The 17,500-nt window shown below is 39.4% G+C and overlaps 1 protein-coding gene across 1 annotated transcript in view; it reads right to left on the bottom strand.

Moving 5' to 3' along the window:
• Positions 1-17,500, bottom strand: part of zc3h3 (zinc finger CCCH-type containing 3) — an 80,310-nt gene that overhangs the window by 7,821 nt on the left and 54,989 nt on the right. The window contains exons 7-10 of the mRNA XM_059341154.1: positions 7,544-7,625; positions 6,209-6,364; positions 5,674-5,743; positions 1,397-1,528 (exon numbers count right to left, since the gene is read on the bottom strand). Of these exons, the coding sequence (XP_059197137.1) occupies positions 1,397-1,528; positions 5,674-5,743; positions 6,209-6,364; positions 7,544-7,625 (440 nt within the window). The remainder of the gene's footprint in view (positions 1-1,396; positions 1,529-5,673; positions 5,744-6,208; positions 6,365-7,543; positions 7,626-17,500) is intronic.

Raw genomic sequence — 17,500 nt, 5'->3', positions numbered from 1 at the left:
GCGGCTGTTAAACTCAAAATTCGCCATCATAGTCTGATAAAAACATATTTTGTTACAAAAAATATAAACAATTATGTAAGAAAGGAAATAAATGTATAATTGTATTTGCAACCCGGCAACTCTGCATTGTGTTGTTGATGATGATGATGATGATGATGATGATGATGATGATGATGATGTAGGGCGGAGGAGGGACCAGTCGGACACTGGTGGTCGTTATATTTGCGGCTCGGACCACGTCGTGCTTTATTTCTCCCAACGGCAGGCAGCTCAGCCTTAAACAGTACCAGTAAACAGTACCAGTAAACACTGGCGTGGGACAACAGGAAGTCTAAAGGCCGGTGTGTCCTTACTGGTTTCCACACTAACTGGTTGCCATAGGCTATGATCTGCCCAGTTTCTGTTACGCATGAGCTGTCCGTGGTACTGAAACAACAATCGCCGTTAATGTGAGGATTCTGTCTGATGTTGTGCTGTTCCTTAACACCTTATCTACTGTTTGGGTTCATCTGTAGTCGGCACTTTGTGCAATAAAATGATTTATTGTGCCGTACGATAGAGCCGATACGCATGTTTTGTCTTTACTGTTGTATTGTGTACAGCCTTTATAGAGCTCTGTTGGGAGAGTTTGTGTTATAGGCAGTGTTTTATTATTTCTGCCTTCGCCACTGACACATAGTCTCAGGTTCACACGGGATTGTTTATAAGAAAGCAGAACTTATAGATGAAGAGAAAGACTATCTCGTACGTACCAGATAAACTTAAAGTTTTTCCGGCCAAAACCTAATGCTTAATTAGCCTGTTTTAGGAGTGAAAGTCAGAAAAATCCAGCATAAACAAAATGTTTTACCTTATTAGTTGACTACAAATGTCTGTAAAACATAATGGGACTGTGCATAAGTGCCGAATTGGGTTAAACAGTGTAGATATAAGGTCCGATGGAATCATGTTGTGAAGAGACTGCTGTCCACATGGCTAATATTCATTGGATAGGTCCGCATGGCTACTTAATATTCATTAGATAGGTCCGCATGGCTACTTAATATTCAGCGATGACAGATATTATGGCGTCTGCAGGCAGGTAAACCTACCTAATTACAGCTGATGCATAATGAACTGTATGTCCGCGCGCGAAGCTGGGAACTGGCTGTGAGCGTCGCACTTTACTATTACTATTTTTAAGTAGCTGAAATTATTTTAATTATCCCTTTCACCCTTGCTATCATTAGGCGACGCGTTTAAGGCGTTTAAGGCGTTTAAGGATAGTGTGCTGGCATAAAATACCCCTCATAGTTTGTGTGTGTGTGTGTGTGTGTGTGTGTGAGTGTGTGTGTGTGTGTGTGTGTGTGTGTGAGTGTGTGTGTGTGTGTGTGTGTGTGTGAGTGTGTGTGTGTACCTTCTCCCCCTGGGGACAGTAGCCTCTGATGAAGTCCTCACACACTTCAGCTTTGCGGGACACGTAGACGTGACTGTAGGGACACTCACTGTTGTTACAGATTCCCTTCAGGAAGTACGAACACACCGGCATCTACACACACACACACACACACACACACACACACACACACACACACACAGATATGAGGGTTTGAATATGCCGTTCTTCTGTAAATAAATAATGATTTTGTTCATCATTGTCACTTTTGGTTCTGAGTTTTCTTCCTGAAAACACATCAGAATCAGATCAGGTTTACAGTGTGAAGCCTCAACCTGTTAGAAACTAAGAGTTAACAGAGGATAAACACATCAGGGCCTCCAGGAAGAGAGAATGGGGAAAAAAAAGCAAGACAAATAAGGGAAGAAATCCCCACGACAAGGTCAAAACCATCCGTCACCCAGATCTCTGATACTGTGAGAAGATGTTTGAGAAAGATGGTCTGAAGGGTTGAATCTGGAAATAAACACTACTTCATCCAAAGAACAAAAAGACAGATATGAGAGGGCAGCAGCATGGAAATACTGGACCTAAGATGACTGGAAACAAGTTCTCTGGACCAACGGAAGCATGTATATACGTATATATATATATATATATATATATATATATATATATATATACATATATATATACACACACACATATATATATATGGCCCATTTCAGAATTGCGGGTACATTTGAAGTTTAGAAAAATTAAGAATTTTATTTCATTTTTTTCCATAAAACCTTTTTAATTCCCATAGAGAATACTTTAAATTTAACACTTCCAGCATTTGCCAAGCTTAAACATGTAAGATTTAAAATATTTAATCTGAAAATCATCGTAATGACAGTAAAATCAGTCAACTCTGTTGCAGACAAATTAGGGTAAATATGTCTAGTACTCAAATGTAATACATTTTAAAACCATGTCTTTCCTAAGAGAACTTTTGTCTTTACATCAGCTAATTCAACTTTAAATTTTCTAAGATAAAGATTCTTTTTTCAGGAGTAAAATCATTGACACATTTAATTGGAAAGTTGCCAAGACAGTTTGGATTTTCTCTAAATATTGCTCCAAAAATTAATGAAACGCTTTGAAATTTCATGTATAGTGAGAATGTTAATTATGACACAGCTTCTGGTTAGTTTGTCAACAATAAAACATATTTAATTCACATTTTTTTAAATAAAACTGTGAGAAACAGAGTTGACGCCTATGTAAATGGAGTTGACATGAATAACAGAGTTGACAAACTATGTGTAAAAGGCCAAAAACAGTCACTCTGTTATCATTAAAATTTTGAAACATGTAACAGAGTTGACGATAACAGAGTTGACATTTTCCACCATTTTGTGCTTTAACTCCACGTGCTAGCTTAAAACCAGATACCACATGTCATGAATAAAACCATAATATTATGAATTTTCATCATATAATTGTTTTAAAAAAAATGACTGACAGATTCACTAGAATATCCTAGTAACAGATTTGACATTTAATTAATCTACTGTTGGTGTATTCTCAACATTTTGTACAAGTTAATGAGAGAGAAAGTTAACATCCCATAGTTCCCTCCAAATCTTCTCTGCAAGAGGAAGTGACATCACTGGGTGCAGGTCACATGTTTTTATTTGAATGCTGTAGGGTTTTTTTATGTGGTTTTATAACGGCGATAACAGAGTTGACCGGATCATAGGGACAGATAAAAAATATATATTTTTAATGTTGAAATCCCATGTATTACAGAAAATAAATACTCTGTGCAACTGTAAGTATAAGTATTTATAGAATTAGCACAAAAAAACTGCTAATTTTAATGAATTATTTTATGTTAATTCAATATGAACATGTGAATCACAAGCTGAAGACAGCCAATAATTGGTGGGTAGGAATCATTTAATGAATATTTTACATATAAACTGTGCCTAAAATACACACCAATCATTATTATTGGGGAACATTCAATATAATTAGCAATATTATTTAAAACAGATCCAGTAAATACTTTTTTAGGGGGAAATAATCAAAGGTTTTCCTGGGAGACGCGAAATGTACCCGCAATTCTGAAATGACCCACATATATGTATATATATCTATATCTATATCTATATATATATATATGAAATGTTTCTATGTTGTTTTATTGCTAGGTAGAGAGAGAGAGAGGTGGAGGTAGAGAGAGTACAGTGGAGAACAGAGCCAGCAGTCTGTCACTCTGAGCAGCTAAAGGACCTTAATTACAGTTGACAGCAACAGAGTGTGTCTGTTTCAGTGTGTGTGCGTGTGTGTGGGGGGGGGTCTGGTGGATGCCGCTCTAAATATACCTCCGAGGGGGGGTGGGGGGGGGTCAGAGGGACCCTCCTCTGGTGGATCAGGTCTACCTAATTAACTGCTACAGAAATATTTATCCAGGCTGCAGAGAGTCCAGCAGGGACGTGTTTATGTGCTGGGGGGGGCCGGCTCAGGTGTGTGTGTGTGGGGGGGGGGACTCGGTCGGGGTGTCTGGTTTCTAGGAATTTGTGGTAGTGGGGGGGGGGTGATTTAAGATTCTGGCTCACTGATACACACTAGAACCAGGATCAGGTTCAGAACACACACACACACACACACACACACACACACACACACACACACACACACACACACAGGCCTGTTTAAGGGTCCACATGATACCAGAGCAGGACTCTCCTGTTGGGGGGACGGGCCAAAGGTCCAGGGGGGGGAAGGGGGGGGGACAGCTGGGCTCTCAGCACCCACAGCCTGACACACAACACAGGTGCACAACATTGTGTGTGTCTGTGTGTGAGTATGTGTGTGTGTGTGTGTGTGGTGAAAGTGAAGCAGAGCACCTGTTGTTTGTCTGAACGGAGAAAACTAAAAAAAAAACAGCTTTCCTTTTTTTTTGTATATTTTTTGTATTGTTGTCCTATATTGGCTGTATATTTTATGTATACTTGTTGTATAGTTGTTGTATATTTATTGTATTGTTGTCGTTTATTTATTGTATATTTTTGTATCGTTGTTGTATAGTCGTTGTATTGTTGTGCTATATTGATTGTATAGTTGTTGTATATTTGTCGTTGTATAGTTGTTGATAATTTATTGTATATTTGTTGATGTATTGTTGTATATTTGTTGGATAGTTGTTGTATTGTTGTTGTATATCTATTGTATAGTTGCTGTATCGTTGTTGTATCGTTGTTGTTGTTGTATAGTTGTTGTAAAGTTGTTGCATCGTTGTTGTATAGTTGTTGTATAGGTGTTGTATCATTGTTGTATATCTACTGTATCGTTGTTGTATAGTTGTTGTATCGTTGTTGTATCATTGTTGTATATCTATTGCATCATTGTTGTATCATTGTTGTATATCTATTGTATCATTGTTGCATCGATGTTGTATCATTGTTGTATATCTATTGTACAGTTGTTGTATAGTTTTTGTATCGTTGTTGTATCATTGTTGTATCATTGTTGTATCATTGTTGTATATCTATTGTATCATTGTTGTATCGTTGTTGTATCATTGTTGTATCGTTGTTGTATCATTGTTGTATATCTATTGTATCATTGTTGTATCGTTGTTGTATCATTGTTGTATCGTTGTTGTATCATTGTTGTATATCTATTGTATCATTGTTGTATCGTTGTTGTATCATTGTTGTATATCTATTGTATAGTTGTTGTATAGTTGTTGTATCGTTGTTGCATCGTTGTTGTATATTTATTGACAGACCCTACCCTCCAGGCTCCAGACCCAACCCTCCAGACCCTACCCTCCTGACCCTACCCTCCTGACCCTACCCTCCAGACCCTACCCTCCTGACCCTACCCTCCTGACCCTACCCTCCAGACCCTACCCTCCAGACCCTACCCTCCAGACCCTACCCTCCAGACCCTACCCTCCAGGCTCCAGACCCTACCCTCTAGACCCTACCCTCCTGACCCTACCCTCCTGACCCTACCCTCCAGACCCTACCCTCCAGACCCTACCCTCCAGACCCTACCCTCCAGGCTCCAGACCCAACCCTCCAGACCCTACCCTCTAGACCCTACCCTCCAGACCCTAGCCTCCAGACCCTACCGTCCAGTCTGACCCCTCATCAGGTCAGTGTCTCTCTCTCCTGTCATGGAAACAGGAGCTGTGCCAGGACTGTAACAGATCAGGATGAGTGTTATCTTATAGCTGCAGGCTGTTCCTGGCTGCTCTGAAGCCCATAAAACCCTCGTATGGAACCCATAGAGGGACTCACCTTCTCCTTGGCCACCTTATGGGAGAACGGGCAGGTCCCGTCCGCCTGCTTACACGTCCCCCGCAGGAACCTGCACACAAACAACACAAACCACACAAACAACACAAACAACACAAACAACACAAACAACACAAACAACACAAACCAACACAGACAACACAAACCACACAGACAACAGAGAGGTGAGTCAGTGAGAGGAGCTGCTGCTGTAATGATCCTCCAGAGAAACTCTAACTTCACTCTGATACCAGATCACCAACATGGATCAGAACCAGATGATGAAAACAGATGTAAAGAACGGAGGAAATGTTCCTGTCAACTCTTACTGGTTTCATATTTAAGAAGGTTATTTTATGTCTTGATTAAAAGGGAAATCTGAAGTAATTAAAGTACTCAGTAATCAACACAGACGACTGTAACCAGACACCTGATACAGGTAACACACATTACTGAGGACCACAACTCTGACCCCTGACCCCTCAGCTCAGGTGTGTTACTGTGTGTGTGTGTGTGTGTGTGTGTGTGTGTGTGTTACCTGGTGCAGACTGCCACCTTGTCCGGGTCGTGGATGAAGGGACAGCTGTTGCCACGGTTACACCTGCCGAAGCGGTTGTAGTACATGCAGAACTGCTTCTGCTGCTTCTTGTGACGAGCCTGTCTGATGATGGCCAGGCTCCGCTGCACCGCACGGCTGATCAATAACACATCAATAACAGGTCAATAACAGGTCAATAACAGGTCAATAACAGATTAATAACAGGTCAATAACAGGTCAATAACAGATCAATAACAAAATATTAACAGATTAATAATACATCAATAACAGATCAATAACACATCAATAAAAGGTCAATAACAGATTAATAACAGATTAATAATACATCAATAACAGATCAATAACACATCAATAACAGGTCAATAACAGATTAATGACAGATTAATAATACATCAATAACAGATCAATAACAGATTAATAACAGATTAATAACAGATCATTAACAGATCAATAACAGATTAATAACAGATTAATAACAGATTAATAACAGATCAATAACAGATTAATAACAAGTCAATAAAATAATATTAACAGATCAATAACAGGTCAATAACAGATAGATAACATATGTTTGAACGAGTAGGTGATCAGGTGAGAGCAGGTGAACAGGTGAGAGTAGGTGAACAGGTGAACAGGTGAGAGTAGGTGAACAGGTGAACAGGTCAGACCAGGTGAGCAGGTGAACAGGTGAGAGTAGGTGAACAGGTGAACAGGTGAGAGTAGGTGAACAGGTGAGAGCAGGTGAACAGGTGAACAGGTGAGAGCAGGTGAACAGGTGAGAGCAGGTGAACAGGTGAGAGCAGGTGAACAGGTGAACAGGTGAGAGCAGGTGAACAGGTGAACAGGTGAGAGCAGGTGAACAGGTGAGAGTAGGTGAACAGGTGAGAGTAGGTGAACAGGTGAGAGCAGGTGAACAGGTGAACAGGTGAGAGCAGGTGAACAGGTGAGAGTAGGTGAACAGGTGAGAGTAGGTGAACAGGTGAACAGGTGAGAGCAGGTGAACAGGTGAGAGCAGGTGAACAGGTGAGAGCAGGTGAGCAGGTGAACAGGTGAGAGTAGGTGAACAGGTGAACAGGTGAGAGTAGGTGAACAGGTGAGAGCAGGTGAACAGGTGAACAGGTGAGAGCAGGTGAACAGGTGAGAGCAGGTGAACAGGTGAGAGCAGGTGAGAGCAGGTGAACAGGTGAGAGCAGGTGAACAGGTGAGAGTAGGTGAACAGGTGAACAGGTGAGAGTAGGTGAACAGGTGAGAGCAGGTGAGCAGGTGAACAGGTGAGCAGGTGAAATTTGTGAAGCTGCTGCTGTAAAAGCTCACCTGGCTAAATGACGTGAGCTGGAGGGACGGAGGTGGGCGGGGCTAGTGGAGAGGTGGGCGGAGCCAACGGAGCGGACCACACCTGTAGAGGAAACACAGCAGCTGATTGGTTGATCAATGGGTAAATAACAGGTAATAGATTATTGACATTAGAGATAATAAATTATTGATCTTATATTATTTATTTCATATTGTTTGTGTTTGTTCATTGTGATAAACAAACAACATGTAAAGCTGTTAGTGAATCTGATCTAACAGACAATAACACACACACACACACACACACACACACACACACACACGTATTCACCAAGGTTATAATAGTTTTGGATTTTTCATTAGTTTGTTTGTGATTTTCAGTTAGTTTTACCATAATAACTAATAACTAAGCTGAGAAGTTTCTCTTTCCAGGAACATGGAGTCATTACGGTAATTTAACCCACAAAGCAGGAAAAACTCTGGCTTTTCACTATCATTTTATAGTGATAGATTTTATATAATTTTTTAGTTTAAGTTCGTTTTGTAACCACAAAATACAGTTTAACCCATTTGAGGCGGGAAATCATTACCACATTTCTACCATTAAACCTGTTGGGGCTGTTGTGTTATTCTACCATTAAAGAGGATACGTGGTTTTGTAGTATTTGTAGTTTTTTCCACCTATTTTCGGTCTCTTGGCCAATGAAATGCATCAGAATACATGTGGGAGTGTCCCAATGCATCATGGGACTTTTCCAGAATTTTGAAATCATCAACAAAAAAAGACAAAATGACCAAAAAAAGACACAAAAAGAAACAAAATGACTAAAAAATGACACAAGAAGAAACAAAATGACCAAAAAAAGACACAAAAAGAAACAAAATGACTAAAAAAATGACACAAAAAGAAACAAAATGACTAAAAAAAAGACACAAAAAGAAACAAAATGACTAAAAAATGACACAAAAAGAAACAAAATGACTAAAAAATGACACAAAAGAAACAAAATGACTAAAAAAAGACACAAAAAGAAACAAGATGACTAAAAAATGACACAAAAAGAAACAAAATTACTAAAAAATGACACAAAAAGAAACAAAATTACTAAAAAATGACACAAACTGACCAAAAAAGACACAAAATTACTAAAAAAGGCACAAAATTTGTAAAACCCCCCCAAAAAAAGACACAAAAAGACACAAAATGAGAATCCATGTGGGAGTGTCCCAATGCATCATGGGACTTTCCCAGAGCTTATAAATCATGGTGAAGACGACTATAGCGGAGGGAGCTCAGATATAACAGCTATAAGCTCTCAGATACTTTATGAATTTCATTTCTATCTGCTACAGAGGCTGAAAAATCTATTATTTAGTAGAAGAGTTGACACTTCTGTTGGATTTACAGAGAAACTGATTTTAAAATCACCAATCAGAGTTTTACAGGCAGTTTAGGCCTAAATGGGTTAAATTAGTTAACATTTTTAGAAAAACTCTCGTTTTTATTATATTTCAGTTAACGAAAATGTTTTTTCAATTCTAGTTTTGGTTATTTTTGGTTAACTGTAATAATGGTGTTTTGTGTGTGTGTGTGTGTGTGTGTGTGTGTGTGTGTGTGTGTGTTGTGATGCTGGTCACGAGGTGACTGAGCAGCTCTTCAATCTCAGCTCCAGCTCCAGTAGCTGTATGTAGCGGTAGCTGGCCAGAGTGGAGGCAGATCTTTAATCTGTCCTCCGGTCCCCCCTCTCCCTCTGACAGATGACAACTTTATTATTTCAGATGGTGAAACCACAAACCAAGCAGCAGCAGCAGGAAGTCTGTTAGAGCTGTTAGAGCTGCAGCAGGATCCACTCTCACCTCCTCACTGCTCCCTGACCTCACATTAAATAACTTATATTAACACCTGATCCTCCTCATGTTCTCTACCTGACTCAGTTTGATCCACAGATCACATAAAGACTGGCTTTAATTACTTCAACGTCCTGAGAAGTGACAAAACGTTTTTAATGAATGACCACTTAAGTTATCATTATTAAATATTTCCAATATCAATAAAACCAGATCAAACAGTAAATCTAAAGGTCTAAAACCAGATCAAACAGTAAATCTAAAGGTCTAAAAACCAGATAAAACAGTAAATCTAAAGGTCTAAAACCAGATCAAACAGTAAATCTAAAGGTCTAAAACCAGATCAAACAGTAAATCTAAAGGTCTAAAACCAGATAAAACAGTAAATCTAAAGGTCTAAAACCAGATCAAACAGTAAATCTAAAGGTCTAAAACCAGATCAAACAGTAAATCTAAAGGTCTCAAACCAGATCAAACAGTAAATCTAAAGGTCTCAAACCAGATCAAACAGTAAATCTAAAGGTCTCAAACCAGATCAAACAGTAAATCTAAAGGTCTAAAACCAGATCAAACAGTAAATCTAAAGGTCTAAAACCAGATCAAACAGTAAATCTAAAGGTCTAAAACCAGATCAAACAGTAAATCTAAAGGTCTAAAACCAGATCAAACAGTAAATCTAAAGGTCTAAAACCAGATCAAACAGTAAATCTAAAGGTCTAAAACCAGATCAAACAGTAAATCTAAAGGTCTAAAACCAGATCAAACAGTAAATCTAAAGGTCTAAAACCAGATCAAACAGTAAATCTAAAGGTCTAAAACCAGATCAAACAGTAAATCTAAAGGTCTAAAACCAGATCAAACAGTAAATCTAAAGGTCTAAAACCAGATCAAACAGTAAATCTAAAGGTCTAAAACCAGATCAAACAGTAAATCTAAAGGTCTCAAACCAGATCAAACAGTAAATCTAAAGGTCTAAAACCAGATCAAACAGTAAATCTAAAGGTCTAAAACCAGATCAAACAGTAAATCTAAAGGTCTAAAACCAGATCAAACAGTAAATCTAAAGGTCTAAAAACCAGATCAAACAGTAAATCTAAAGGTCTAAAACCAGATCAAACAGTAAATCTAAAGGTCTCAAACCAGATCAAACAGTAAATCTAAAGGTCTCAAACCAGATCAAACAGTAAATCTAAAGGTCTCAAACCAGATCAAACAGTAAATCTAAAGGTCTAAAACCAGATCAAACAGTAAATCTAAAGGTCTAAAACCAGATCAAACAGTAAATCTAAAGGTCTCAAACCAGATCAAACAGTAAATCTAAAGGTCTCAAACCAGATCAAACAGTAAATCTAAAGGTCTAAAACCAGATCAAACAGTAAATCTAAAGGTCTAAAACCAGATCAAACAGTAAATCTAAAGGTCTAAAACCAGATCAAACAGTAAATCTAAAGGTCTAAAACCAGATCAAACAGTAAATCTAAAGGTCTAAAAACCAGATCAAACAGTAAATCTAAAGGTCTAAAACCAGATCAAACAGTAAATCTAAAGGTCTAAAACCAGATCAAACAGTAAATCTAAAGGTCTAAAAACCAGATCAAACAGTAAATCTAAAGGTCTAAAACCAGATCAAACAGTAAATCTAAAGGTCTAAAACCAGATCAAACAGTAAATCTAAAGGTCTAAAACCAGATCAAACAGTAAATCTAAAGGTCTAAAACCAGATCAAACAGTAAATCTAAAGGTCTAAAACCAGATCAAACAGTAAATCTAAAGGTCTAAAACCAGATCAAACAGTAAATCTAAAGGTCTAAAACCAGATCAAACAGTAAATCTAAAGGTCTAAAACCAGATCAAACAGTAAATCTAAAGGTCTAAAACCAGATCAAACAGTAAATCTAAAGGTCTAAAACCAGATCAAACAGTAAATCTAAAGGTCTCAAACCAGATCAAACAGTAAATCTAAAGGTCTAAAACCAGATCAAACAGTAAATCTAAAGGTCTAAAACCAGATCAAACAGTAAATCTAAAGGTCTAAAACCAGATCAAACAGTAAATCTAAAGGTCTAAAAACCAGATCAAACAGTAAATCTAAAGGTCTAAAACCAGATCAAACAGTAAATCTAAAGGTCTCAAACCAGATCAAACAGTAAATCTAAAGGTCTCAAACCAGATCAAACAGTAAATCTAAAGGTCTAAAACCAGATCAAACAGTAAATCTAAAGGTCTAAAACCAGATCAAACAGTAAATCTAAAGGTCTCAAACCAGATCAAACAGTAAATCTAAAGGTCTAAAACCAGATCAAACAGTAAATCTAAAGGTCTAAAACCAGATAAAACAGTAAATCTAAAGGTCTCAAACCAGATCAAACAGTAAATCTAAAGGTCTAAAACCAGATCAAACAGTTAATCTAAAGGTCTAAAACCAGATCAAACAGTAAATCTAAAGGTCTCAAACCAGATCAAACAGTAAATCTAAAGGTCTAAAACCAGATAAAACAGTAAATCTAAAGGTCTAAAACCAGATCAAACAGTAAATCTAAAGGTCTAAAACCAGATCAAACAGTAAATCTAAAGGTCTAAAACCAGATCAAACAGTAAATCTAAAGGTCTAAAACCAGATCAAACAGTAAATCTAAAGGTCTAAAACCAGATCAAACAGTAAATCTAAAGGTCTAAAACCAGATCAAACAGTAAATCTAAAGGTCTAAAACCAGATCAAACAGTAAATCTGAGGGAAATGATCTGCTGCATGGACAGATAATTTACCTTGACAAGAATCTAAATCTAAAGTTTTTTTATCTTGGTAAGAACCAAATAATCATCAGGTCACTCTGCTCGGGCCAGTTCATCACTGCTGGCAGCTTTACTTTATCTGGTTTTAAGAGTTCATTTATTATTTTAAGGACAATTTTTTTCTGTTTTTCTGTCTCATTTTTTCTGTTTTTCTGACTAATTTTTTCTGCTTTTCTGACTATTTTTTTCTATTTTTCTGACAAATTTTTTTCTGTTTTTCTGACTATTTTTTTCAGTGTTTCTGACTTTTCTTGGCAAGGCAAGGCAAGGCAAGTTTATTTGTATAGCACAATTCAACACAAGGTAATTCAAAGTGCTTTACATACACATTAAAAACAGCAAGACACAATTGAAAACAATAAAAACAGTCAATTAAAACAGGGAAGATACAGCAGGATAAAAAAAAAAGAGATAAAATAATAAAAAGCACAAGTCAAACATTGTGTAGTTAAAAAGTAAGGGCAGTAGAGTAGAGCAGATAAGTGTTAAAGTTAAGAGTACGCTTCAGTAAACAATAGTGTTTTTAGTCCTGATTTAAAGGAGCTGACCGTTTGGGCAGACCTCAGATCTACAGGTAGTTTGTTCCACAGGTGAGGAGCATAATAACTGAAAGCTGCCTCACCCCGCTTAGTTCTTGTTTTTGGGACACGCAACAAGCCAGTTCCAGATGACCTAAGGGGTCTGGATGCTTCGTAGAGAGGGAGCAGATCAAGCATGTAATTTGGTCCGAGACCATTCAGAGCTTTGTAGACCAGCAGTAAGATTTTAAAATCTATCCTCTGACTCACAGGAAGCCAGTGTAGTGATTTAAGGACCGGTGTAATATGGTCCAGTTTCCTGGTGTTTGTGAGGACTCTGGCGGCAGCGTTCTGGATCAGCTGCAGCTGCCTGATTGATTTTTTGTTAAGACCTGTGAAGATGCCATTGCAGTAATCCAACCTACTAAAAATAAATGCATGGATAAGTTTTTCCATGTCTTGTTTGGACAGAAGACCCTTAATTCTAGCTGTGTTTTTCAGGTGGTAATAGGCAGATTTAGTGATAAGCTTTAGATGGCTGTTAAAGTTCAGGTCTGAGTCAATAATTACACCAAGATTTCTGGCTTGATTTGTAGCTGTCAATGACATAGAGCCAAGGTGAGCGCTGATCTTAGATCTTTCATTTTTAGGGCCGAAAATGATCACCTCTGTCTTCTCTGCATTTAGCTGGAGAAAGTTCTGGCACATCCACTCATTGATTTGATGAATACAGTTACTCAATGAGAGTAGGGGACTGTAGTCGTGTGAGGACACTGAAATGTAGAGTTGTGTGTCATCGGCATAAGTATGGTAGGAGATGTTGTGATGTTCCATAATCTGAGCTAGCGGTAGCATATAGATGTTGAATAGAAGCGGCCCGAGAATGGACCCTTGAGGAACCCCACATGTGATCTTAGTTCGCTCAGACTCATGGTTTCCAATTGACACAAAAAAGTCCCTATCTTGTAAGTAAGATTTGAACCATTGTAGCACAGTGCCAGTGAGCCCCACCCACTGTTCCAGTCTGCTGACTAGTATGTTATGATCAACTGTGTCAAATGCAGCACTGAGATCCAGTAAAACCAGGACAGAGGATTTGCCTGCATCAGTGTTCAGATTAATATCATTTAAGACTTTGATAAGTACAGTCTCAGTGCTGTGGTGTCGCCGAAATCCAGACTGAAATGTGTTAAAAAGATTATTTTGCATCATAAAAGCATGAATTTGCTCAAAAACAACCTTTTCAATGATTTTCCCCAGAAATGGCAGATTTGATATTGGCCTATAGTTACTAATTGTTGTGGAATCCAGATTAGATTTTTTTAGGAGAGGTTTTATTACTGCAGTTTTCAAAGTCTGTGGAAACTGTCCTGCTTGGAGAGAAGAATTTATTATCTGCAGTACATCTGGAGCTATGCAGTTGAAAACAGTTTTAAAAAAGTTTGAAGGCAGAATATCAAGGCAGCAGGTTGTGGGCTTTAATTTTGAAACCGTTTCCGTGAGCGTTGTGTAATCTAGGAGGCTAAAATGTCCTAGCTTGACTAGAGGATGGGAAGGCACCAGTGTTATCATTCCTGAGCTGGAGCTGCATACTGCTTGTCTTATCTGTAATATTTTGTTTGTGAAGAAGGCTGCAAAGTCATTGCATGACTTGCTAGACAGCAGCTCAGGAGGGACTGATGCTGTGGGATTTGTCAGTCTGTCTACTACAGAAAAAAGTGTGCGGGCATTATTACTGTTTCTATTGATAATCTCTGAAAAATATGACTGCCTTGCATTCTTCAGTTCTTGATTATAGTTGCGAAGACCCTCTTTATAAATATCGTAATATACTTGGAGTTTGTTCTTTCGCCACCTGCGTTCAGCTTGTCTACATACTTTTTTCTGCACTTTAACTAGTTTGGCGTTTCTCCAGGGTGACTTTTTCCTCCCCGACAGAACTTTGGTCTTAATTGGGGCGATAGAGTCGATAACAGCCATAACATTGGAACTAAAACTGTTAACAAGGTCATCAACTGGAGCTGAGGGCAGGGTTGGTGATGGTGTAAAATCCTGGGTGAATAATGCACAAGTGTTTTCATTTATATAGCGCTTCCTGATTACCTCTGCTTCACCTTTTGTTGGATTGGCAAGGGTGGTCATTTTAAACAAAACACAGTAGTGATCAGAAAGAGCAACATCATTGACCACAACCTCAGAGATATTAAGACCTTTGGTAATAATTAGATCTAATATGTGTCCTCTGTTATGTGTTGGATCTGTGACATGCTGAGAAAGCCCAAAGTTATCCAGAATATTTAAAAGTTCTTTAGCACACCCATCTTCAGGATTATCAACATGAATGTTAAAATCACCTACTAAAACAACACAGTCAAAATCTATGCACACAACAGACAGTAGTTTGGCAAAGTCATCAAAAAACCTTGCATCATATTTGGGGGGTCTGTAGATGGTCAAATAGATTGCTCTATAGGGTGATTTTGACTGAATGGCAACATATTCAAAGGAGTCAAACTGACCATAAGACATGTTTTTGCATTGGAAGCTGTCCTTGAACAGGGTGGCAACTCCACCTCCTCTCTTATGTACTCTTGCTTCACTGAAGAAACTAAAATTTGGGGGGGTTGACTCAATAAGAACTGCTGCACTATTATCCTGACTTAACCAAGTTTCAGTTAAAAACATAAAATCAAGGTTGTGCTTGTGAATAAAATCATTGATTAAGAAAGATTTGCCAAGCAGAGATCTGATATTTAAAAGAGCTAAATGTAAAACCTTAACAGCAGACGCTGGTGAGTTTGGAGGATGACATGCTATACTCAGTAGATTGGCAGAGTTAATTGAACTCTTTTTATTTCTCACCAGTTTGATCCCTTTTCTGTTACTTATTATCACAGGGATTGAGAAAGCTGACTGAACTCCATGGGGCCCTGACTGCTGCTGGAACAGAGCAATCTTGATATTGATATCAGAGTCTGGACCCGGCACATATCAGTCAGACTCACAGATAGGGTCATTTAGAGATTCACAGGTATGTCGATTTAGAGGGGGTGGGGGAGGGCGGTGACTTTTGGTTGAGCGTTCTTTCCGAGGTGGTGGAGTGGGAGGGGCTGGATGTGGGAGGTTAAGGGGGGTAAATAAAGGATTTTGGCGAGGTGTTAGCTGGATTCCAATCTTGACAAGGCTCTTCATCCTGTCCGTGAAATCCAGAAGTGGGGAGTCCTGGCTGCATGGAGAGAGTTGGAGGCTGGGTGGGGTCTGGGGGGGTGAGGATTGGGGGCTGGGCGGAGTCTGGGAGGGTGAGGGTTGGGGGCTGGGTGGAGTCTGGGGGGGTGAGGGTTGGGGGCTGGGTGGAGTCTGGGGGGGTGAGGGTTGGGGGCTGGGTGGGATCTGGGGGGGTAAGGGTTGGGTGTCTCCTGCCGTGACTCGGTGAAACTCCCCTCGTTGGGCTGTTGGGGCTGGTGGCGACTCCAATTTTTGGGGAGAGGATGATGATGCTGGCGGCTCTCTCAGACTCTGCTGTCCTCCATGGTCAGTCCTTATCATAGCGCCCTCACCAGAGCGACGTCTTATCCGTTGTTTGGGAACGTCTTGCCTCATGTCCTTGACACAGGCTGCTTGTGTGTGACGCAAATGATAAAAAATGTTGGAGCTTAGCAACTGCACTCCTGCCTTGTTAAGGCGAAATCCATCTGCCTTAAAGAGGTGCCTGCGTCCCCAAAAGATGTTGAAATTGTCAATAAAGTTCATTGATTGGGCGGCACACATATCTTTGAGCCATCTGTTTAGCATCATCAGCCTGCTGAATCTCTCATCCCCTTGCCGAACTCCTGGTAGTGGTCCACTGAAAAACACCTCAGTATTTAAACATTGAACTTTGTTAATCAGATCAGTGAAGTCTTGCTTTAATACCTCTGATTGTTGCTTCACAACATCAAGGGCTCCTGTGTGTATGATGAGAGCATTAGCTGTTGGATGCTCAGCAGCAATGTTCAGGATCTTCTTTGAGATATCAGACACCATGTCGTTGGTAAAACAGAGTACTTTGGTGTTCTTGCTGCAAGAGCGTTTTATCTCATTCAAAGCTCCATCACCCACTATCAGAGTTTGGGGCCCAGTGGTTAGCTCTTTCTGTAGCCTTTTAGCATATGAATTAGCCTCATACCTTTCTCTGGAGCTGGAAGATGAGGCCACTTTCGGGGAGTCAGGATTCTGGGAGAGTGGAGCAAATCTGTTCTTCCGTAGAATTCCTGTGTCTTGGGGCAATTTGCTCTTCGTTTTTGTTGTAACCTTGGTCCATGGTTGCTTTCTCTTTGGTACTGGGGTTGAAGCGACATTCCTGTATGATGGTAGTGCAGGCCACTCGGTGTCATCGTAAGTCTCCAGGTGCTGGGTTCTGCCTGATAACCGTCTTCCCAAAACTGAGGGAGGTGATTTGTAGTGCTTTGGCTTTGCACCAAGAGAGTTCCAGGGAGGACTTGTTGGTTTATTGCCATTTACACCCAGCTCCTGCTGCGTCTTGGTGGTGATAGTTAGCTTTCCGTTAGCCTGCTCCCTTTCACTGTTAAGGGAAATCGGCAGAGTAGTTTCATTCCCATTCTGTCCATTTACCTCCACATTCACTTCGAGCCGGTGAATTTTTGTTTCCAGTACTGCTATCTTCTGGGACAGTTTGTGGTAATCATCTGCGGAAAAGGGAGGCATCTTGCTGCTGTAGTCTGCTGTAGTCTGCTAACCTTATAAGAGCTCACAAATACACGTCTGCACTCCTCTGCTGCCGGAAGGAGATTCTTTTCTATTTTTCTGTTTTTCTGACTCA

Source organism: Centropristis striata, chromosome 9, assembly GCF_030273125.1.
Source record: "Centropristis striata isolate RG_2023a ecotype Rhode Island chromosome 9, C.striata_1.0, whole genome shotgun sequence".
Lineage (NCBI taxonomy): Eukaryota > Metazoa > Chordata > Actinopteri > Perciformes > Serranidae > Centropristis > Centropristis striata.
Note: the sequence above shows the minus strand (reverse complement) of the source record. Positions and strands in the feature narration are given on the sequence as shown.